Genomic DNA, 23,234 nt, shown 5'->3' with positions numbered 1-23,234 from the left:
CGAGCCAAGTTTTATTTTTGAAAACTGAGAGAAGACAAAAAGAAGGATCAAAATGATCAGAATCAGGGGAAACCTCTGAATTTCTGTGGGGAAGATTACCAGCATCTTGTGAGCCCAGGCACTTTCTAGAGGTCTTGCTAAGAAATAACCACCACATAAAATATCACAAATGATTACAAAAAATAGCATTTTAAGAAAGAACGTGCTTATTACCACCTGACATGCTTCCGGTGAAATGACATTTTCTTAGCTTTTAATTTAATTAATTAATTAAATATAAATGGCAGCCCAACTCATGTAAAGCAAATCTTACTAAGATTATATCCTAGTGTGACATAATTTTCCTTAGTACCGTGTTTCCCCAAAAATACGACATGTCCTGCTAATAAGCCCAGGCCGGGTTTTTGCCTGGTTTTTGAGATGGGTGTAAATATACGCCCTCCTCCCAAAATAAGCCCTAGTGAAAGGGTGCTGTGGCAAGTACAGAGGAAACCCCCTTCCCTTCCCTGGTCACCTCAGCGCTTCTCGGCTCCTTAATCGGATCAGTTGAGTCGGTCTGGCTGCCATTCAAAAAACAGCTGATTTACGGGTGCTGCTCAGGCAGTGGCCTCCAGCAAGTGTAACTGCTTTTGCCATCGATTACGGCCACAAAAGCAGCAGGAGGCCAAGTGAGGCACCCCACGGGCCTCGCACCGGCCTTCCAAAGGGTACTATAGCAGCAGTTATCCACAATTTTTTAATCATTATTTCGTCCTGACCCACGTGGTCCAGTGAGCCATGTGGATCGGGACAAAATAAGGGTAAAAAAATTGTGGATAGCTGCTGCTACAGCACCCTTCGGAAGGCCGACTTGAGTCTCCTGCTGCAAAAGTGGCTGCGCCCGAGACTGCTTTTGGGAGAGGAGGCAAAGTGGAAGCAATCAGCTTCATCTCGCCCTTGCCCTCAACCCCCCACTTCAGCTGAGCTCAAGCAGAGAAGTGGCCCGCAGGGTTTCAGGAACAAAGTTGAGCCTGACAGGAGTCAGGGTAGGGGGGAATGTCCAGCGCTCCCCAGCGTGCTTCTTTCCTTGGAAACGGAATCTTGGGAGTGGGAAACGGCATTCCCAGGAAGGGTGGGTATGTCAGTATATGTATAAAAAACACAAAGCGAGGGAGCCAGCAGCTGCGGATTAAGGAGCTTTGTGAAATGTTACGCCTATAGGCAAAATTTGGCAAGGGAGGGAGAAGAGATACTTCCCTCTCTTGGCAGTGTTTTGCTTGAAAATATTTGAGAATCAGCCAGAGAGAAGGAAGAATGAGCCCTGCGAGGAGATCCTGCCGACACTGCTACCTGCAGAGACACAGACCGAGCCAAGTTCACTGAAGACCTCTCTGGCCAGCCCACAAGACTATCTGAAGGTGGAGGGGGGGTAGATTTCCTGCACATCGGCAGTGGCGTCTTCCCACAAGGCTTCTTCTGACATCCCCAGATTTCCATGCCTTCCTTTACGGGATGTTGCTTCACACCTGAGACATCGGGAGAAGCCCTGTGAGGAGACACCGCTGCCAATGTGCAGGAAATCCACCCCCTGCAGATCATCCTTTCAAAACGTAGTTTCACCAGGATGAAGAGGTGGCTGCGTCGGGTTGGGCTTTCTTTGCAAGGTGGACGATCTGGGGAGCAAGAGATTTAGGAAGCCTGGGCTGGCGTGAGTCCGTTTCTCCAGTGAAGCATCTGATTCATCCCCAGGGGTGAACGTTTCACCCTTCGTCATCTCTCTGCCCTGGAAGCTGCAGAGGAAGCCTGCCATGCCCGATTGGGGGGGGGGGGGGAGAAGTGACAGCAAGAGGAGCCATGTCTCACTCCACACCTCTCACTTCTCCCCCACCCCACCTGCCACCCCTCTCGCTAAAGAGACGGTGGGGAAGGGAAGCAGCCTGGATTCTGTTAGCATTGGGGCGGGGTGGGAGGAGTTGGGCTACGAGACATGTGTCCACCCGAGACTTGCAGCTCCGTCGTGTTCCTCACTGTTTTGTACAAGGAAGTTGAACTCACAATTTTTTTTTACAGGGTGTTCCCTGGACAAAACAGCGAGAAACACAATGGAGCTGCAAGTCTTGGATAGTACGCGTGTCTTGCAGCCCAACTCCTCCCACTTACTGTATTGATTTTATAACAACCGCAATAACTTTTCTGTTTGTGTTTGTTTTACACACAAGTCACACTGCAGAAGAGTTAAGCAGACAAGGGTGGTAAAAAAAAACAATGAAATTTTGCATGAGTTTTATTCTCATTTCTCAGAGTGCTTTTTGTAGTTTATTGCACTGGAAAATTAGCTACACGGGAAGGGACCACTTTCCGCACTCAAGATCTAAATTTCCACAAAGCAGTATCCTTCCTAATGATTACATATAATGCAATTTTGACAGGGATTACATCCTATCATGACTTAAATTACTTTTTCAATTCTATGAACATTAGTTATAAGATGTTAGAAGAACCTGATGTCTTTTCAATTTTCTGTTTGTTTCATTCAGGTGGAGGGCAATGGTTATAAATTAGCACTTTACCCATAAGTCCATCGCATTTTCCAAGCTCCCAAGTTTTTAATGAGATCTGTGAAAATTAAGTAATGAAGGATATCCATGGGTTGTATTTCATCTCTGTTCAGTGCTCTGTCAGCTCTTCATTGTTTCAATTTTGCCAACTACTCAGATCCTAGAATGATCTACTGTCCTTTCTGCCTTTTCACCTTCTCGAAGCAGGAAGATTTAGTGCAATTCAAGTTATAACGATCTAGCAGATTTAAAGAAGGAATATGACTTTTCACAGTTCCACTCGCTCAGAATCAAGCAAGACGTGTTCTTTCCCAGATATATTATTAAACCTTGGTCATGGCTACCTTGTCCATTTGAAGCTATGTACATGCATTCCCTGGGGAGCTGAGCTCAGTGAAACAGTTTTATTCTGTGACTGTCCATTCATATTCAAAAGATAGGAAGAAATTGGATATACAATGATACTGTAGCACAGGAATCCCCAACCCCGGTCTGTGGCCCAATACCAAGCTACAGCTCATTGGGAATTGGACCATGCAAGCGACCGGCAAGCGCACAAGCACATGAAGCTCCATCTGTAGAAACAGAGGGCGCACACGAAACATCCCCTCTCCCCCTGCCACCACCGTCACTGGCGGTCCAGAGCCACAAAGATTGCTGCTATAGAATGCATTTTAAAAAGGGGGGATTCAGCACAAACCTTTATTTTCCCTGTCCAACCTCCTCTTGGCCAGGAAAATAGGTAGAAAGCACGTGCTGAAACTTGACTCCACTATTTCACACATCAATATATAACTGATTGATACAGAAAACGTATTCATAAAATCCCTTGAGGATGTCCTCTTCCTCTCTAGATATGTGTAATTGCTTAAATAGGAGAGAGTATGAAGAGGCAGTCAAGCTATTCTCCAAAGCACCTGAGGGCAGAACAAGAAGCAATGGGCGGAAGCTAATCAAGGAGAGAAGCAACTTAGAACTAAGGAGAAACTTCCTGACAATTAGAACAATTAATCAGTGGAATAACTTGCCCCCAGAAGTTGTGAATGCTCCAACATAGGAAGTATTTAAGATGCTGGATAGCCATATGTCTGAAATATTATAGGGTTCCTACCTAAACAGGGGGTGGACTTGAAGACCTCCAAGGTCCCTTCCAACTCTGTTATTCTATTCTAAATTATGAATATATTTCACTCCCAGGTTTTGTGTTTGTACAATTATTGGAACTTTTCATTTCCCCCCTAAAATGTATGCTTTAACAGGGTGGTTAAGTTTCAAATGTAAGAAGAATTTCTATAAATAGGGACAGTTAGAAATTGTACATTTGCTGCCAAATAAGCATCTACCAATTACTCATGGAAATAATAACAGCAAGAAAATTACACTTACTTTTATTATAGCAGGTTGCAAATACACCTTTATCTGCTGGACTGGCACTTATGTGCCAAATTTCACCAACTTGGTGCAGAAGAACATTTTTGTTTATAATATTATTTTCATCATCAAAATCAATGATGTGAATCTGTAAATTGAAAACAAGAATAAACATTTATTTTAATTTAGAGGTATTTTCAAGACAGAGAAACACAGCATGAGTTTTATTTAATTTAAAAAAGTTGCACCCATCATGAAAACAAGGTTAGTTCCTGGGCTGACACCATTATATTATGAACATTAGTATTTTCAACTTCAGGATAAATAGATAAAACAATAAAACATCTATAACAAATACGAATATTTCTACTAACCCTTTATACAAATTTCCACACCATTTAAAACATGAACATTAACCATTCAGATATTCAGAATTACTTGATACAATTAAAGAAGCTGCAACACATATTTTACACAACCCACTTATAGTCTTTTATCATGGAAGACAGTCATTAGGAAAAGATGATCATGATTGAAACCAAGGAGAGGAACCAGAAAAGGAAGAGCTGACCCTTTCCCAGATAGCTCAAAATGTATTTACCATCTTGTTGCCTTGCCTCTTTTCTTATGGAAGAAGCTCTAAACATGAGCTTCATGTCTCCTAGAAAGATAAGGTTCTTATCTTAGCATTTCCTGGTAAGGAGTACCTGCTGCACCACTGGAATATGAAAATGATCTTGACTGGTTCCTGGGACCTGGAAATGTTTCACGCAGTTGGAAATATTACGAATCCCCTCTCCTACTAAGCAGAAAGTTAAGCTCCCTGCTTTTCAAGAGATCTGGTTGTAATGAAATGAACTGGGTGATTCAAAGAGGAGCAAGTCACATCACAGGAGAGGAAACTGAGGCTTTCCTGATACTGTTGAAGAGAAGTTTAAAGTAACTCTCATTGTTGCCTGTACAGTACTGGCTCAGGCTGCTGGTAGCTGTAATTCACCAGCAGTTGAAAGGGCAACTGATCTACTAAATGTTATGATGTTAATCATACCAAGCAAGCCATTTTTTATTTGCATTGTATTTACAAGCTCAACTTTATAAGTAGTCAAAACCAATTGCACTTAGATCTGCAGGAAGATATAACCCACTTGTAACTAACTATTTGTGCAAGAAATCCCCCTCCTGTACCTCACTATTCTGGATGGATGTTACCCACCGTATTTCATTCTTGAGTATAAGGTGCTGGATTTTGGGAAAACATCCCAACTGTGGCTTATATGGCTTCTCTAGATCCTTTTCAAGTTAGCTTCTGGAGTGTTTTAGTGCCTCTCTGAATGATGTATATTTAGAACTACCGGTAGATTGTTGGCTTCACTGTGACTTTAATACCACCTACTCTGGCATCCATCTGAGCCACTTAGATGGGATTTGGCATTGAGAACAATTTTAAGGTAGCTCATTTCTTCTCAGATAAGGAATTTCAGAATATGATGCTGGAATTCAACATGACAGCCCTTGGACTCTTCTGCCCTTTGCAATTTAACATATGTAGAAAATCACCAGGAGAGGCTCTGTCCAATTTTGGAATTTACCATTAATCAACCAATGCCCAAAACTTTTGTTTGTTTTGTTTTTTTTTTGTTTTTTTTTTTTATTGGATTTATATGCCGCCCTTAACCCAAAGGACTCAAGGCGGCGTACAACATTAAAAACCACACATCCCAAAAGTTAAAAAGAAATTAAATACATATCCAAAAAAAAAACAACCCGAATTTATAAGACAATACATTTAAAAATGAGTTAAAATTAACACGCCAGGCTGGTTAATTTTAAAGATCTTCAAGGGAAGTTCCTCCCTATCAAACTGTAAACAAATATTCTGTATATTCACCAGGAATGTGAGTGAGGGTTTGAAAGTATAAAATGGCCTGAAAATGTTGGACTCCCTGCCAAAGGAACCCAGTCATTCCCTATGTCTTGTCGCTTACACCAGCAGTGAGAATATTTTTTTTTCAGAGAGACATTTGGAATACTGAATTAGATGAATGCTTTAGTTATAAATAATAACTTATGTAATCAGTACTGCTGTAATGATTTGCTTTTAAAAGTATTATAATTTTTTAAAAAAATATTCTTCTTATAGTTAGCTCCCTTGAGTCCTATTTTCTGACTGGACAGAAAGGTACAAATTCAGTAATTAAATAAATTACTGCTATATACAGGCTAAATAAATCTAGCCTGCTATTGTTCAATAAGTTAATAGAAGTTTTTAATAACTTTAAAAGGTAAAGGTTCCCCCGCACATGCGTGCTAGTTGTTCCCGACTCTAGGGGGCGGTGCTCATCTCCGTTTGTAAGCCGAAGAGCCAGCGCTGTCCAAAGACATCTCCATGGTCATTCGGCTGGCTTGACTAAATGCTGAAGGCACACGGAACACTGTTACCTTCCCATCAAAGATGATTTCTATTTTTCTACTTGCATTTTTTACGTGTTTTTGAGCTGCAGAAGCTGGGACAAGTATAAGAACTCACTCCGTTACACAGCACTAGGGATTCGAACGGCTGAACTGCCGATCTTTCTGATCAACAAGCTCAGCGTCTTAGCCACTGAGCTTTACCCACGCCTTTCTCATGCAAGGAATGTGTTTCATCACTTCAACCAATAAAGTGCAAAAATAAAAAATAAAAACACAGTTAAAATATGTAAGATATATTAACAACAATCAACAATACAAAGCTCTCTAAAAACAGAAATCAAAGCAAGCGTCAGCAGATTTAATATTTTTTAGTAGTCCACCTATTGTATTACAGAAAACATGGCCTATTACAGTTTGTCATAAAGGAGACAATTTAGGGCAGAAGCAAGCTAGACATCAGAACCAGCATTGAGAGACAGATGTTCTCCCAAAATTGTTTCTCCATGTCTGACTAAATAGCAAGTCTGTAAAAACAAAAATGCCAATGGTTAGCAAAAGAAGCACAGCTTCAACAACCTCTCTGCTGAAACAATACAGCACAGCAGACTCTACCAAGCTGGCTGCTTCATCTGTTAGCTCTCGCAGTCTCCTTTAGAAAACAAGAAGCCTCATGTTGAAATTATAAAGTAGTCTCCTTGGCAGTGAAATTGATTCCCTAAAGTTGAGCTACAAATCAAAATTCAATTTGCTCTACCAACATGTATTATGTGCCCCTACTAACCATATAAAGAGGGTCATTCAGCACATAAACTAGAAGTGCCTTCTGCCCTATCTCGGGTCCCTCAAAGTCAGACACAGCTGCTTTCCTCCTCCTGGCAAGATGATTCAGAACTGCATCAGACCCTAAGGACAAGCATTATTAAATATAGTGTGTCATACATTCCAGAGGACTTTTTGTTGGTTGCATAGTCAGCCAGATGTTTAGATGGATTTGACAGTTTTGTTCACCTAGAATCCTTCCCAAGAACCCTGGATAGGCAGATGTTGTTGTTTAATGGTATTAAACATATATAATATCAACATCTGCCTATCCCAGGTCTTTGGGTAGGATTCAACAGGTGGACAAAAATGCCAAACCCAGTCTAAGCATCTGACTGATTGTGCGATGAACCCTAATTATTATTTATTATTATCTGCACCCATTTAGTGAGGAGACATGAAAAGAATTAAAGGGGATATTTGACAAGCTTCCCTCTTTGGTCCAGTAGCAACTTTCTCTAGGATGAAAGCCAGATATCTCACTTCTTATGAGAGTGTTCTGATCAGATTGCTGGCATGAGTAATATTTTCAGCGTTTATTTCACGTGGAATTATTTTGCTTATTTTGCTCTCAAAATATGCCTACCATTTGATTGGATGTGATCCCAGAGATTGATGTCCATGCTGACTTCAGAGAAAGGAGATACCCCTGTGCTCAGGAGCTGAAAGTCCTGGTTTTCCCTGCCTCTTGTCTGGTTGACAGAGCTGTCTGCAGAAGGAAGTCAGCTCCCCTCCATGCACAGAAGGGAAGGGCTTCAGTGGGGTGAAAGAATGAAACTTAGGACCTTTAGGATCTGAGTTTTTCCAATCCACTGAAGTTCACTCCTTTCTATCTGCAGGGGGAACACCACAATGGGATGCATTTCTCTGCCCCATCAAAGGAATTCAGGAACTCTGCCCCATCAAAGGAATTCCCTTCGCTGGGAAGTTCTTTCAGCTAGCCTTTAGAGTCCTCTCGGTAGGTGGCAGCAACTTGCAACCTTCCTGGATGACTTCCCCATTGACTTTCTAGGGCAGCCAGCAGAGAAAATTGCAAATGGTGATCACTTGATTGTCAGGCACTTGGCAATCGGTTGTAAGTACAAACATGTTGCCAAAGTACCCAGATGAAAACCAGGTGATTTGGAGCGGGGGGAGAAGCAGCATTGCATTTTATGATGGCTAGAAGTACCATACCTTACAGGCCCTAAAGCACCTTTTCAAAGGCCATCATAACTTATGAGTTAAATTATAAAAACTTCCCAATGCATGTAGTCTACCAAATCTCTATAGATGGAGCAGGGGCCAGAACTCAGAAATTATTTCTGGGCTCAAGCTTGTACATATCGGAGAAGGCAGGCACAGTTGTAGGTCAAGGATTGTGTGCAGGAAATCTATAGATACAGGTTCAGGCAGTCATTTGGGAGAGGCGCATAAAGGTCAAACACAGAAGATATATGGAAGGAAAATCGCTGTTCATCAGAAACAGTTATCCTTGTAAAGAGGATTCTTTGAGAATACAGTTGATCATTACCTCTGAACTCTAGATAGGGCTCCAGAGCTTCAGGGTTTAAAACCTCTACCTCTGAATTATTGAAACAATATCTAAAGCTATTAGTCTGAGATTTCTGGTCTAGTGTTGCCTTGTTCCCACCTCTCTCCTCCATATCTTCCTCAAGGTTTGTTTCTTAGCTTGACCAAGACTTCGGTCAGTAGTCTATCACATTCACTCAGACATTTCATTCTAACATCTGGTCCACCTTAAGCTGGGACACATGTTGAGCATGTCAAGCTAGTCAATGAGTGTTCAGCCTAGAAATTGTCATTCAGTAATTGAGCACACAGTTCTTTTTAGTATAAATTAAATTCTTGGTTCTCCCTAAGCACCTTTACAGCTCCACAGCTTATCTTTAGAATTATTTTTTAAGACCTTTCTGCTGTTACTATTGCTAAACCTTTACTTATCTACTCCAAAAAAATTACCAATATATTTTGAACAATTTTTCCATGAACTTCTCATCTGGACCAGTTTACCTTCTTCTCCCATATGTACAAGCTTGAGCCCAGAAATAATTTCTGAATTCTGGCTCCTGCTTTAGAGATTTAATAGACGACGGGTATTAGAAAATTTTATAGTGACACCAAAGCTCTGATATGGCTGTCTCAGAGAAAGCATATATCCTTCTCCTTTCATGTTCAGATGCACTTAGAAAAAAATCCACCTATTCAAAGAGGCTTTTAATATTTAATGATCTATGATTCATAAACTTGTTTTCTTTTCTGAAATCCTTACAGAAGTGCAGGATAAGAAAAGAATTCTTATTAGTCTGCTCTCAGGCCAGCACTAAAACTAAGTGCATCATACATTAATACATTTACTAAATCCTTTTCTTTTGGCTTAATTCCTTAATACAACTTGGTAGCTGAAATCAAAAGCATAGATTTTAGGGATTTCCTGAAACACACTTTCTCTCTGACCCTAAGGACTAATGACTTTTCCTCCATCCTTGTTAAAATGGAAGGAGAAGTAGAAAGGTCAGGAGGAGAGGTGAGGAATGGGGAGACAGGGTTGTGTTGAATGACAGCCTTTTTAAAGGCACCCAAACTAGTTCCTAAAGAACCCTGTCCAACTACTCTTACAAAGTCTTCACAAAAAAGACAACAGTTCCCATGAAAGACCAAAACCAAAACAGCCCTGGACCAGGTGATAAAAAAATTCTTCTTGGCAGATGTGCAATACTGCATTCCCTCCAGTGTAGGAGTACAATTGTTTTTTTAAAAAAAAAACCAAATCTGTATTCCACTGAAAATTGCAGATATTCTAAGTGTATTGTAGCAATACAACACAATATTGTAAGCTATCTGAAGCCATACAATAAACAAGCAAACAACGTCATTCCATTCCATGGATGGAAACAGGATTGCAAGCCTTGGTAATTCTTTTTTCCCTTTTAATTATATAGCAGAGTACCTCACGAAACGTTTTATTTCTCTGACAAGCACTCTATGAACAGCATTAAAGCAGAAGATGCTGTGGGATTCTCCTTGATTATCCCCTCCACTCTCCATTTTCACCAGCTTGCTTATGATAGCTGAATATTAATGAGCTGAATGCAGTTGAAATTCACTCCCCTCCCCAACCCAACGCTTTAGGAGTTAAGATTCCTTCAAGGGATTCCACCCACAATAGCTCTTCGCCTGAGAGCTGAATTGCAACCTAGATGTCAAGCCGCCATCTGCCATGAAATGTACAAAGATCCACCGTTGCCTGACCTAGGTTGAGAGAGATCAGTTCTGTTAAATTATAAGCAGTCATGATAGAGGCTCATGACACTTCTTATAGATTAATCACCGACTCCATAGCTGATCGCTTCAAGCACCGCCAAAGGCCATTAACCCTATCTGCTCATTAGCATCCAGGGAAAGTGCCCTACACCTCCATTATTAATGCTGGTACACATAAGAGGGGAAGCAGGAGTAGGAAAAAGAGAAATTATTGGTAGAATGCCGAGAAACAACCAGGAAGTCTGAATCACGGCAATATTTTAATACCCTTTGACAGCATAGAATAACTTTAGGAACTGAGGTGCATACTATCTGCTGACTTACCAAACATGGCTGATTCAACTACTGCAGATTTATAACCAGCTGCTGGAAAGAAATAAGCATATTATCTAAAGAAGTGACCCCCAACCTTTTTGGCACCAGGGACCAGTTTTGGGGGAGGGGAATGATTTCAGGTTCGTTCACTCACCTGCCCCCGCTGACCTCCAACTGTGCGGCCCAGTTCCTAAGGGGCCATGGACCAGTACTGGTTAATGGCCTGGGGATTGGGGATCAAAGGCATAAGGCTATCACATACCACAGCACCTCATCCCTGGTTTTCCCTTTAAGATCTAACAATGTGACATAATATAATATCTATTTCATCTCCCTGTTAGTATGAAATACATTACTTTGAGGATGGGTACCAAGACTTTGCAACACTAAATATCTGCCCTACTGGAGGGAGGTGCCTGCTCAGCTTTTCTAAGCCTATGAAATTACTTGGACAAATATTCAAACTTTGACTGTCTGAGTTTTATAATAATTCCTAAGCAATTCTAGCCATGAACTATTTTGCTTTTCCTTTTGCCTGTAGTTTAACATGAGACATATTGTACACCCCTTGAAAATAATGCTATGAAGACAAGACATCCTTTGAAAAGTTTGGAAGAAGTGTTTCAGACATTATATGAGACTGCATATCTCTGCTAATAAAAGTAGTTGACTTTTACAGGTTCTGGCAAAAGATGCTATTTTCTAAAGGAATCACTCATTCAAATTAATATGACTGTTCCTCCAAGGTACACTTCCAATTATCTACTAAAGTTCGAATCATGTCCTTAAATGTCTCTCTCAGAGTTTCCAGTTACATGTCAATTATGTAGACAAGTCTTAGTTGCAAATCTCATTCTAAGCCAAGTATTAAATATTATCACAAACAGGATTTTTTGGTCTCCCAAAACACACAACACCTATTTTATAAACAAAAATTCTGTTTAAAATTTGGGAAGAAAAATATATATTATTCAATTAAAAGCTTTCAAAGCAATTCTGTTTTTACATTCATGCAAGATTTCTGCAAGTTTACCTGGTTATCATATTTAAGAGATTGAGTTCCAACCAGAAATCGTATTGCGTCTGTTTCTGCAGTTTGTGGGGTCAGTGCTCGTGCCTAGAAAATTGTGAAAAATACAAATAGAGTCATATCCAGCACATTTCAGTGTCGTGAAAAATAATGACATCATTCATTATGACACTTTTAAAAATATACCTCATACGTCCGTATTTTTGAAATACAATTCCAAATGAGTTTTATTTTCTCTCTTTTGGCACGAAAAGCTGATTTATGGCTAAAAAGTATAAAAGGCATTTTCAGTATGTACTTTTCTTTCATTTATGGGAAATGTGCATGAAAGTGAGAGTAACTACACAGATGTTCAAATTTAAATATTTTGCAGAAAGGGCAATTGAAGGAGAAGATTTAATGTTAATTCAATGTTAATGTTGACCAAGAGAAACAATCAGATTTTTTTAAAAAAACAAACAAACTTAAGTTTTACTGAACAACATACAGAATTGGATTCAATCCAAATTAATCTTACTCCCGTTTAAATTTATATAGCTAATAAAATGTATGCCTGGAAAAATAAAATCCATCCACCATTTCCAAGACAGTTCAATTGCATTACCTGCAGTATTTATAAACCATTCAGCATGAAGTACAATATAAATGCACCTTTGAATCACTAGCACACTGCTACAGGCAAAGTATTTTGTTTTAAACAAAGAGGATAGATATAAGAGTTATAGTAAGACACCTAAGCTAGTTCCTGAATAGTTGTGGCTGCTAATTTAAATGTTAGGAAAGACTATAATTGAGAACAGAGTGATTAATACAGCTATTCAATGCTGAGGAGATTTAAAACTTAGGTAAAGAAATCATTTTTGTTTCCTTATAACTTGGAAGTCAACCTATTTCTTTAAACCAAAGATAGATACAGACATTACTGATTTCTAAATAAAACCCAACTTTAATTGTATTTACTCAAAAGATGTATCAGTTTGTTCCAGTGGGATGTCTTTCACAGAAGGCAGCTTTGGAATTTAGCCACCAAAGTTCTTACAAAGACAGATAAAACTAGAGGCATTTTTATAGCCATATGCTTATGAATTAGCAAAGTGGAAGCAATTATGAGTTCCTTTAGGAAGATGCTCAGGACTGCTGTGCTTTAAGGGCATTCTTGGCATAAACATCTTCTGGGGAAGCATATGCACACTCAGGTGGCCAGGAAAAGACCGCAGAAGTGGCTGGGACCAAACCTTCAATAACTCCCTGAAAGATCCAAATACAATACAGGTAGTCCTCGACTTACGAGCACAACTGAGCCCAACATTTATGTTGTTGAGAAATGTGTTAGTGAGTTTTGCCTCATTTTATGACCTTTCCTGTCGCAGTTGTTAAGCGAATCACTGCAGTTGATAAGTTACTAACCCAATTGTTAAGTGAATCTCGCCACCCCATTGACTTTGCTTGTCAGAAGGTTGTGAAAAGGGATCACATGACCCCAGGACCCTGCAATGGTCATAAATATGATCCAATTGCTAAGCAAGTAAATTTTGATCACATGATGGCAGGGATGCTGCAAAGGTCATAACTCTGAAAAACGGTCGCAAGTCACTTTGTTCAATGCCATTGTAACTTTGAATGGTCACTAAATGAACTGTTGTAAGTCAAGGACTACCTGTAATGGGCTCCAAGAATCAATCCTTCAAAATGGTTTGCTCAGCCCTAGCAGGTAACTTTGAGTTGCAGGATTTGATACTTTAGGATTACAGGCCTACATTACACAAATTGTCCTCAGCCATTTGTCCAGCAACCATTTGAAGTTACAATGGCGCTGAATGGTGGTGATGACCAGTCTTTGGAATTCCTTTCCGCCTGGTGCCTCTCACACAGCCTCAGTTTACAACCACATCATTTAATAACAGAAATTCCCAATTGCTGTTTTAAGTTGAAGATGCCTATATCCAAACTGTACTTTAAGCAGGACAGAAAGATATTGAATTACGTAACAGGTTTAACCTCAGTGGGAATCAACACAGTTGTGGAAGCAGAGGCTTTCACTAAAAAACATAGTGCTCTCTTAGGTGAAATGGGAGATGTTACACAAGAAACAAAGGAGGGAGGGGCTGAGGCTCTGCCAGTGGAGGGGGGGGATGGGACAACTAGAAGACTCAGATCACAAAAGTTATTTGAAACATTATTGCAATTGTTGTTACAATGTACCTTTATGGAAGTGATACAAAACAAAATGATTGAAACATACTGATGATTTTGTGTTAAACTCAAAACTGCTAATACCTATGTAAATGTTGATATTTTTCTATTTTTGTCTGTAAAAGTTGTGAGACCTGGGGGGGGGATTCTCCCCCCCCCCCGCACGATGTAGCTGTCAAAATGTTTTATAACCTTTTAACCCTTTAAAAAGTTTTTCCCTGTAAAACTTTTTAAACCAATAAAATTTGGACAATAAAAAGGTTTAATCTCAGTGGGAATAAGGGTTCCTCCAAAATAATGCTAGCCACAATTCAAGGCAATCTGTATTGTACAAATATTTATTTATCATGGCAATGAAGTGTGAAAAAATTTCAAGAACCAAGACAGAACTGTTTAGCCATTTTTTTTCTATAAAAGGAAATCAGGTGCATACTCTGAAGATCTAACTGCCTGTCAAGGATCCCGAAAGTAACTCTCATGTTTTATTTTCACTTTATTTTAAGAAGCTGAAATGAAAACCAGCAATAAAAGGTGAAATTCTGGTGCAGATCTCATAAACGATCAGCTTGCTGAGAGACATTTTTGTACAATATTTTAGCACTGTCTCATGTAATCTTTGGTATTCTGCCCACGACTTGAGTGACATCAGTTTAAGTCATTTAAGGCAAAGTTAAGAGGCTAGTCTACTATTTCAGGTGAAACAGTCTTGCATCTTGGGAGTTTGGTGGAATATCTCAATGGAAATTTTATCTGTTATGTACAAGGTCCACTGGTAGAAGAAAATATTGGTAGATCAGGGTTGAACTGTGAGTTAGGGTTCTCTAAATGGCAGCTCAACAATCAAGATGTTACTGTACTCAAAGCATTCTATTAACAGAAGCATTACATATTATTCCTGTTGGAATTAAGGAATACTATGCATTGTTTAATAAATAAATGTTGAATAATAAATACAAGGGTTGAATTTTTAGACAATTTGAATCTTTTGGCATGCAAATAATTAAATGGCAAAAATTGCATTTCATGTATATTTAAACATAAACTATGGGTCTTTAGTTGTCTTTGGTGGCAATTAGTTATCAGTAAGCTTATTTTATTGTGCACTTTTATGCAGCTAAAAATAATATTGTTTTTGGAGGCATCTTCTCTCAATAATTTTAAAAGTTATTTTTGGTGGCTTTATATCATTCTCAGAAAGATTTCAGCTAACCTTTCCAGACTATCTCAAACTCTAAATCATAAATCCTGACTCCATAATACAAACTAATTATTCCAAAAGTGCACAATGCTAAAAATATCCCAGTTTCTTTCACAGGCCTTATTAGAGAAGGAGACGCAGAAAAGTCTACAGTAATCTATTCCAACTTCATGAAAAGTTATGTTATTCACGAATAACAAGACTTGTTTAAAAGGCACACAGGCCCCTTTTGACTTTTAATACAGGTCTTGTCATTTGGAATACCTCTACATAGAAAGAGATATTGGATATATATTTCTTAATGAGATGTGTTTCACATTTAGCACACTAACGAATACAAAAATTTCATTAGATTTGCAGGTGATAGTTATTTGTCTTCTGTAAATTGACTTATTCATGTATTGGGTCACATCTACCAGCTACTTTTCCTTTTAGGCAATTTGCAAAGCATTCCTTGCACTAATTTCTCCCAGAACAACAACTCTGTAAAATTGGTTACGTTGAAAGGGGCTTGCAACGAAGTCATCTTATAGGTATCCATAATTGCAAGTGCATGCCTATTCCTAACAACTGCATGGGAGGAAAAAACCCGACAAACATCTAGAAAAAAAATATTAATTCTGTTATGATGAACTTTTCCATTAAAAAAAAATCCGAATCCATCATTTTCTGATTTACCTGAAATTCCAGCCCATAAATCACAGGAGCATCATCTTCCATGGCTGCAGCAGCGTCAGCTACCGCCACCTTCCTCCACCCCCCACAGCCCCGGCACAAACACTATCGCGATGGGAAACCCCGCCGCCGCGTTCCAGCTCTTTTTTTTTCCTTCTTCCCCTCTTTCGAATGAGAAAGAAGGCGAATCTACAACAAAACGCCTTGGGCCCACTTCGGCCGCCGTACTTCTTTCACTTCCGGGAAAAGGAGTGGCGCGCCGAAGACGCTCCTTCACGTAAAGGAGGCGAAACTGGGTCGATAGGGAAGAGAAGTTGGATGCGCAGGCGCACTAGGCGAAACTGGCTCGATAGGGAAGAGAAGTTAGATGCGCAGGCGCACTAGTCGAAGAGGCTTTTCCTTTACATATTCGGTTTCTCTGCCGTAGTTTAGATGGGACGTCGTTGCCGCTGTCATTGGAAGTAAAGAGCGAGATAGGTGAGAGAATATCCTCCTAGATTGCTTTTCTCCCCCTTATCCTTTTGGTCATTTAAGATGGCTTATATAATAAGGATATCCACCAACAGCGAGTGAGTGATGGGTTATTACCGCACTCCACTTTTCAATGGAACCAGTGTCACTGTTAGGTTTGAATGGAGCTGCTTATGCAAACACAGAACAAATCGATACGTAAAATCCAGACATAGTATTAAAAAAAACCTATCCTTTTTCCTAGGGTTGTTCAGTTATTTGGTTGATGGTGGTGGGTTTTTGTTTTTTTTGAAGTTACAGGGTAGGTTGGAAATCAGTCATGAAAAATGCAGGTTATCTGCAGCTGAGAAACAGAATGATCCCCTCGCCTCTAAGGAAATGGGTTCAAAAGTGGGCAGGAATACTGCAATTCCTGGGATAGAAGAGTTGCTTCAAAATGAATGTGTCTTAATGTTAATTGCGTACATGTTATCTATAAAACTGTGTGTCACTCATAGACAATATCTTCATGATTCATAGATCAATGTTCATGATTCATTTGATGTCTTTGCCTCTTGATAATTACAGAAGTAGCCTTAGAAAAATAATAAATGCTGTATTTTACAGATGGGTTCTTGAGGCAGAGTTAAAGTGGTATGCCTTTAACTCTAAAGTCGTACTTTGCCAGAGCAAACATAAAAGGTATGTTTAATTGTATATCCATTCTTTCAAAAATGAAAATGCGGCAAAGGTCAGATATAATGGGGGCTCCTAATTTTGTTCTCTGCAGAAGCACTCTGTTTCTGATTTCATCATAAAGACTTGCCTTGTTAAAATGTATTAATTGTTCCTGCATGCATTTTGATAGCTGCCTTTAACATATATATCCTGCGTGTGAGTCAGTACACTGCATGTATATCATAGTTAGTGGGATGTTGGCTTGCAAGGTAGTCTCTGAACTAGAATTCCTAATTTGCGTTGAAAAACATAAATATGCTTGAGGTAGTACTAAGTTTCAATTGTGTTTGTGGCAAACTTGTCAAAATTTTATTTTTTTATTTAAGTATTTATGCCACCTATCTCACCAACAGACATTAGATGGTTTACAAGTAAAACAAAATAAAACATTATTAAAATAATAAATATAAATCATCCCAAAGGTGCTTTTTCAAGAGGCAACTAGATTTGTTTTTCTTTGAAGATGTTTCGCTTCTCATCCAAGAAGCTTATTGGATGAGAAGTGAAACGTCTTCAAAGAAAAAAAAGTTAGTTGCCTCTTGAAAAAGCACATTTGGGACAAGTAGGACCTGGATGATTGAGAATCTCTATAGACAATAAATATTAATGTTAAAATTTACTTACAATAAACAAAGAAGGCAAGGAAAGGAGCAAGATGCACATGGGGTAGAAGTGGAATCTTAACTCAATCTACTAACCACCTCCGGTACGATACACCACCATTGGGGTCCCAAGCCAATTGGCAAAAGCCTGGTTTTCAAGCTCCTTCGGAAAGCCAAAAGGGTGGGTATGGATCTGAACTTGGGGGCCATGATGTTTCCGAGCGTGGGAGGCATAACAGAAAATGCTCTTCACTTGCATCCTGCTAGAGATAATTACTTGGCCAATGAGGTCCAAAGTATGACCCTTCTGCTGTGATGGGTAGAATAGGTCAATCCCATTGGGGTGAAGCAGTTCCTCAGATAACCTGGTCCAATGTGCAGCAGAGAATACTGAATGTGACACAGTAAAATTAAGGGTGCTGACGTTAAGGATGTTTTCTATTTTAATAAAGTTTTATATGATAGCCACAATTGACTTGATGGATACATGATGCAATGGACAATAAAAAGTCAACATGAACAACCTGGTGATGACCATTTTGTTTCTGATGCACTGTGAAAATGTTCCAAAAGTGCCAGTCACTTTTCTCATAATTAGTAGGGTATTTTATATGTGGTACTGGTAGGACTTCTATAAATCTGCTAACACAGTTTAGTCCTTGTGTTTTTAAAAACCATAATATGAACACCTTAGTTTATCAAAGCCATGAAGGATGACAAAGGTCAATATCCATGGACATCTTTGCTGACAACTATGGCATATGAAAACTTCAAAAAATAGTGAACGAGGTTGTTATAAATTAGGTTTTTCTCTCTCTCTCCCCCACCCACCCATCTTAAATGGTCCATCTTAAATTCAGCTGTTAATCAGAATTGTCATTTACATTTTTATTGTGCCTGAATTTATTATATTTCAAGTTAAATGGTTTTTTGTTCTTTCTGGTTCTTATCTGATTGTCCTTTCACTTATAGAATCTGCAAAAGAGTTGGGAAGAGAGAAACAAATAAATAAATAATTGAAGCCCTAATGTGCTGCCTAGGAGGTTTAATCTATTAAGATTTGCCGCCTTAACTCTGTTCAATTTAGTGTTCGCTATCCAAGCCTCCTCATGCAGGATTTCCCTTCTTGTCTACTTGAAGTTTTTATTTTTTTTCTTCTATTCCTCCTCACTTAGAGTTGTAATGCTATTCTGTCCGTCTGCATATGAATTTGGCCACTGGCAATCTCCCTTTCCCTTTTTCTGAATACAGAGATAGATGAGAATTCCACTAGAAAACATTTCAATCAGCTCTTCTTGCAGGAAAGATAGTCAGTCTATGCATTGAAGGTAGAGATTGTGTTGTCCAAGTCTGAATTTGTGACATTGCAAGCCAACCAAGTAGAATATAGTATATAGATAAGGCAAAGCGCCTTGCAGCACAATACTTCCCCAAGTGGAAAAATGAGTAGTCAAGGAAACCAAAGGCCCCAGCTGGATCTATCCTATATTTTGGCCCGGTCAAGAGCTCATTCTTAAGATACCTAGTATTTCAACCATTACTTTCATGCTAAGAAAAAAGAAAGTAGAAGGGGGGTTAGGAAGTTATTAATAAAGTGTTTCATAATTTGAACAGTGTTCTTATTGCAGTGGTTGTGTATATTGTTGCTTTATGCATAAATCATCCTATATGTGTACTGATCAGTAGCAATTTCTTTTTTATGTAGAAGAACTATGGAAAAACAAGAAAGCAATGTTGAAGACATTGGAGTAAGAAGTTCAAACGCAATGGCTGACATTTGTGATATCCAACAGCAGGCTTCTGAAGAACTTATGTTCCACGAAGAAACCATTGATCTGGGAGGAGATGAATCTGCATCTGAAGAAAATGAAAACATTGCAGACGACTCCAGTAACTTCATAGATAAACTTAGTGAGCACATGATGGAGAGCGTTCTGATATCTGATTCTCCAAATAATAGTGAAGATGATACTGGTGAGCTTGGGTGCCTGCAAGAAATAGTCAAACAAATTGAAGCAAACGATACCGAAGCAATAGAAGGAGAGGAGCTTTTAGAGAGACACGAAGTCATTAGAAATGAGAAGGACACAAAACTTGAAGCTACTGCCAAAAGTATTTCTGATTCGAGAATTGACTATCAGTCCTCTTTAAATGAAAATCTGATTCAGACATCAGCAAAAAACGAACTGGAAGGAGAATGTGACAAACTTTTAAAGTCTCCATCAAACATTGTTGATGAAAGCAAACCAGAGGAAATTGTTTCTATTCCGGTTGTCATTAAATCACCAGATGACTCAGAACCTATTCCTATCTGTACCATTTTTAGCCAGGGAAATCAAACAACTGGCCAGCAACAGTTTCTACATGATGGCTTTGAGCCTCAAATGGTGAAATCACCCAGCCTTGGTGCTGTAACTGAGACTCCAGTGAAAATTCATCCACAGGTGGTTCAGCCTAGCCCAAGCCTAAGCAAATTTTTTGGGGAAGCCATTAGTAATAACACATTAGCTTCAGATTTTTTTGATTCCTTTACTACATCATCTTTTATTTCGGTCAGTAACCCCAATGCAAGCACATCTGTACCCGAACAGATGTCTTCTCTTGTTGGGGAATTGCATGACTCTGTTAAACATAAATACGCTCTTAAAAATGGAAGATCAGAACCTGGGAAATCTGCATCTTCTCCAGAAATATCTCAGTCTCCAAAGCCATTTTCCCAAATTCAAGCTGTTTTTCAAAGTGTTGATGACCCTTTTGCCTCTGTGCTGAACATGAGCGAGATGGACAGAAGAAACGATGCATGGCTTCCTAGTGATGCAACTAGGAATGTGTTGATTTCAGTAGCCACCCAGCCATATAATAATATTTTCATAGACAAGGAGAATGTGTCCATGCCGGGATTAAAATTTGACAATATTCAGGTGAGAATCATCTGATGCTTTTAATCACTTGAAATCTTATCTAATAAATTCCAACACAGTGTCTGCTTTTACATGTTGCTTATGTTCTACCTTTCCATTAAAAATAATGCTAAATATGGATAACAATTATGAGACTGTAGAGTCCATCCAATCTGGAGCTCATGACAGTCAATCATGAGTTGATCAAGGCGTGAGTGAATGTCTGAAACTCCTCCAATCCAGGGACAAGCTCATTGATGTACCAGATGTAATTGTACAAAGTTCCTTTTGGATGTAGCTGCCACCTCCTTTTGGAGCATGAGCTGTGAGTCCAAGAGGAACCCTAAATTTCATGCTAGTCTCATTTGGAAGTGCAATCCCATTAAAAAGTAAAGACAGAATGTTTCTGGAATTAGGAGGCCAAAAATGAAGCTACTTTGTCTTCTCAGGATTGAGGCAGAGCCTGTTCCTTCTCATCCAGACCTGCACAACCTCCAGGGATTGGGTCAGGATCTTTCAGCCAGCCAGCCAATCTGATATTTCTGAGTGCATTCCATCCTTCTGAATCCACCACATCACCTCATGCAGAACATGGCTTCTATGCTTCTGCCTCCTCCTGCATCACCTTTCCCACATCCCTTCAGCCTCTTGCCTGTCAACAAAGTGTCCATACACACCCACACACACCTCGATGTACTGTACATGCACACCAGCAATCCCCTACTCACCTAACACACAGCCCTATCCTGCCATTACCGCATCTGCCATCAGGTACTTGGCAGCCTATTGGGAGGAGCAAGTCATTGGCCCTCAAACTCTGAGGTGGGGAGTGTTGCCATACTGTAACACAAGTGGGTGGATAACAATACTGAAAGGTCAGAAAAATCAGTGTAACATCCTTAGCCCAGCTCATCAGGAAGGGCACTGAGAAAGTTTTTGTATACAACCTGAATGAAATAAATATTATTTCCAGACTTCCTAGAAGTGACCTATTGTCTGTAGAGTTCTCCTTCACAGATGGCCATAGAGGTGAAGGATCTAATAAAGATTAGGTTCCTAGGATGAATGTAGTCCTGTCCCCCTTGCTGTGGTCCCAGTTTAGAATGCCTAAAATGTAGTTCCTTTTTATTTCGAGGAACATTTTTTTTGTCTTTTGCAGTGAAAACGACAGAGGCCAAATCTGGATTGAAAACCCAGCAGGGCCAAATGATTAATGTTCCTTCCCCTCACAGTATGCTCTGATATAGATCAGCATCCTGTGGAGAAGAGACCTCACACTCAGAGCTATGTAATTAGTGTTTTTATTTTGGCCCTCAGAAAAGCCAAGTAAGAACCTGCTGAGATCAAACTAGAAACACAGATGAGGTCTTCAGTCAGGACCCATGTCATTATTTCCTTATGGAATGAAGAACCTCATCACTCTCCAAAAAGGTAGATTAGCTACTGTTATTTTGGCTGCCTTGGTCCCTGTAACTATTATTAACTACAAAGTAATGTTTGAGCAGACTTGCAGTGTTCTTGACTTCTACTGTATCTTCTTAGTATCTTTTAGTGAAATCAGCTAAACCTAGTCCAGAGAATATGAATTGAAGAAATTTAAAGGACTTGATATAGAGAATCTAAACCCAGTGTGAAGTAATAAACTGTGTTGGAGAAAATGAAGTATCCTCCTTAAAATAATGTTTTCGATGATCTGCAAAAGTTTCCTTTCACAGAAATAGATTGTATGACCAAGCATACCAAACACTTCTACTGAGATGGAATAGCTTGAATATGTTTCATATATATGCTATATATTATGTCCTTTTTCCCCATTAGGGTGATGCAGTTAAAGATTTAATGCTCCGCTTCCTTGGTGAACAGGCAGCAGTGAAAAGACAAGTTCTCAATACCAACTCCGTGGAGCAGTCTTTTCAGGGCTTAAAACAATTGATTGTAAGTAATATGGTGTTTCTTTTTGAGTTCTGATTCTTTGTGGATAGTTCCAATCTCTTTTTAAAATGTCTTGAAAGTGATTCAGTTCAGGATCTGCATTTTCGGATTTAGAAAATGGGCACTTATAGAATTTTATGATTGTGTTTTGGGCATTCTTACAAGATGGCTGCTTGAAAGGTTTTCCCATTAATAAAATAGTGGCTATAAGAGATAATGTCCAGTATTGTACATCAGGTTTTTAGAATGTTAGCCTCATAAAAAGAGCAGAGACCTCTATGAACCTGCTGCTTGAGGCAGCTACATCATTTGCAAAGTTCATTAGGCCACCTCAAGGGTCTTTCCTGATTTTTTGTGCACATGCAGGTAATTCTCAGTTTGTTTGTTTGTTTGTTTGTTCAATGTATATAGCTGCCCATCTCAAACAGTGACTCTGGGTGCAAGCAGGTTTGAGATTGGTTGCCATGCCCTGGGAAGCCTCAGCTATCCCAACAAGTGCCAACATGCATTCATTCACCCAACTGCCTTCTCTCCCAGATGCCTGCGCTGACCTTTCACCTCTTGCTTCCAGCTGCTTTGGCCTTGCTACCTTTGCTGTCTTTTTTTTCCCGGAGCCAGATTCTCTGGCAAATATTCCCTACGCATGACTCTCAGAGCTTCTGTAAAGCCGTGTTGGCTTCATAAAGCTGCGCTGTCTTTTCAAAGGCTCTCTGAAGTCTGCATAGTCTTTGTAAAGCGGCATTGTCTTCATGAGGCTGCGCTGTCTTTCCAAAGGCGTTATGAAGACAGCACTGCCTT

The 23,234-nt window shown here is 39.5% G+C and overlaps 2 protein-coding genes across 3 annotated transcripts in view; one reads left to right on the top strand and one right to left on the bottom strand.

Moving 5' to 3' along the window:
• EIPR1 (EARP complex and GARP complex interacting protein 1) overlaps nt 1–16,067 on the bottom strand; it is a 68,704-nt gene extending 52,637 nt beyond the window's left edge. Inside the window, exons 1-3 of one of the 2 annotated variants that reach the window (XM_081940603.1) lie at nt 15,818–16,067; nt 11,752–11,835; nt 3,924–4,056 (exon numbers count right to left, since the gene is read on the bottom strand). In XM_081940603.1, the coding sequence (XP_081796729.1) occupies nt 3,924–4,056; nt 11,752–11,835; nt 15,818–15,859 (259 nt within the window). In that variant the 5' untranslated portion in view covers nt 15,860–16,067. Of the gene's footprint in view, nt 1–3,923; nt 4,057–11,751; nt 11,836–15,817 lie in introns of those variants that run through there. The other variant, XM_081940604.1, reaches the window with a different exon arrangement.
• Nucleotides 16,068–16,138: 71 nt separating this feature from the next.
• TRAPPC12 (trafficking protein particle complex subunit 12) overlaps nt 16,139–23,234 on the top strand; it is a 61,633-nt gene continuing 54,537 nt past the window's right edge. Inside the window, exons 1-4 of the mRNA XM_081940602.1 lie at nt 16,139–16,291; nt 16,892–16,966; nt 19,310–20,525; nt 22,323–22,439. Coding sequence (XP_081796728.1) covers nt 19,317–20,525; nt 22,323–22,439 — 1,326 coding nt within the window. The 5' untranslated portion in view covers nt 16,139–16,291; nt 16,892–16,966; nt 19,310–19,316. The remainder of the gene's footprint in view (nt 16,292–16,891; nt 16,967–19,309; nt 20,526–22,322; nt 22,440–23,234) is intronic.

This window comes from Natrix helvetica, assembly GCF_964273705.1.
Source record: "Natrix helvetica genome assembly, chromosome: 2".
Lineage (NCBI taxonomy): Eukaryota > Metazoa > Chordata > Lepidosauria > Squamata > Natricidae > Natrix > Natrix helvetica.
Note: the sequence above shows the minus strand (reverse complement) of the source record. Positions and strands in the feature narration are given on the sequence as shown.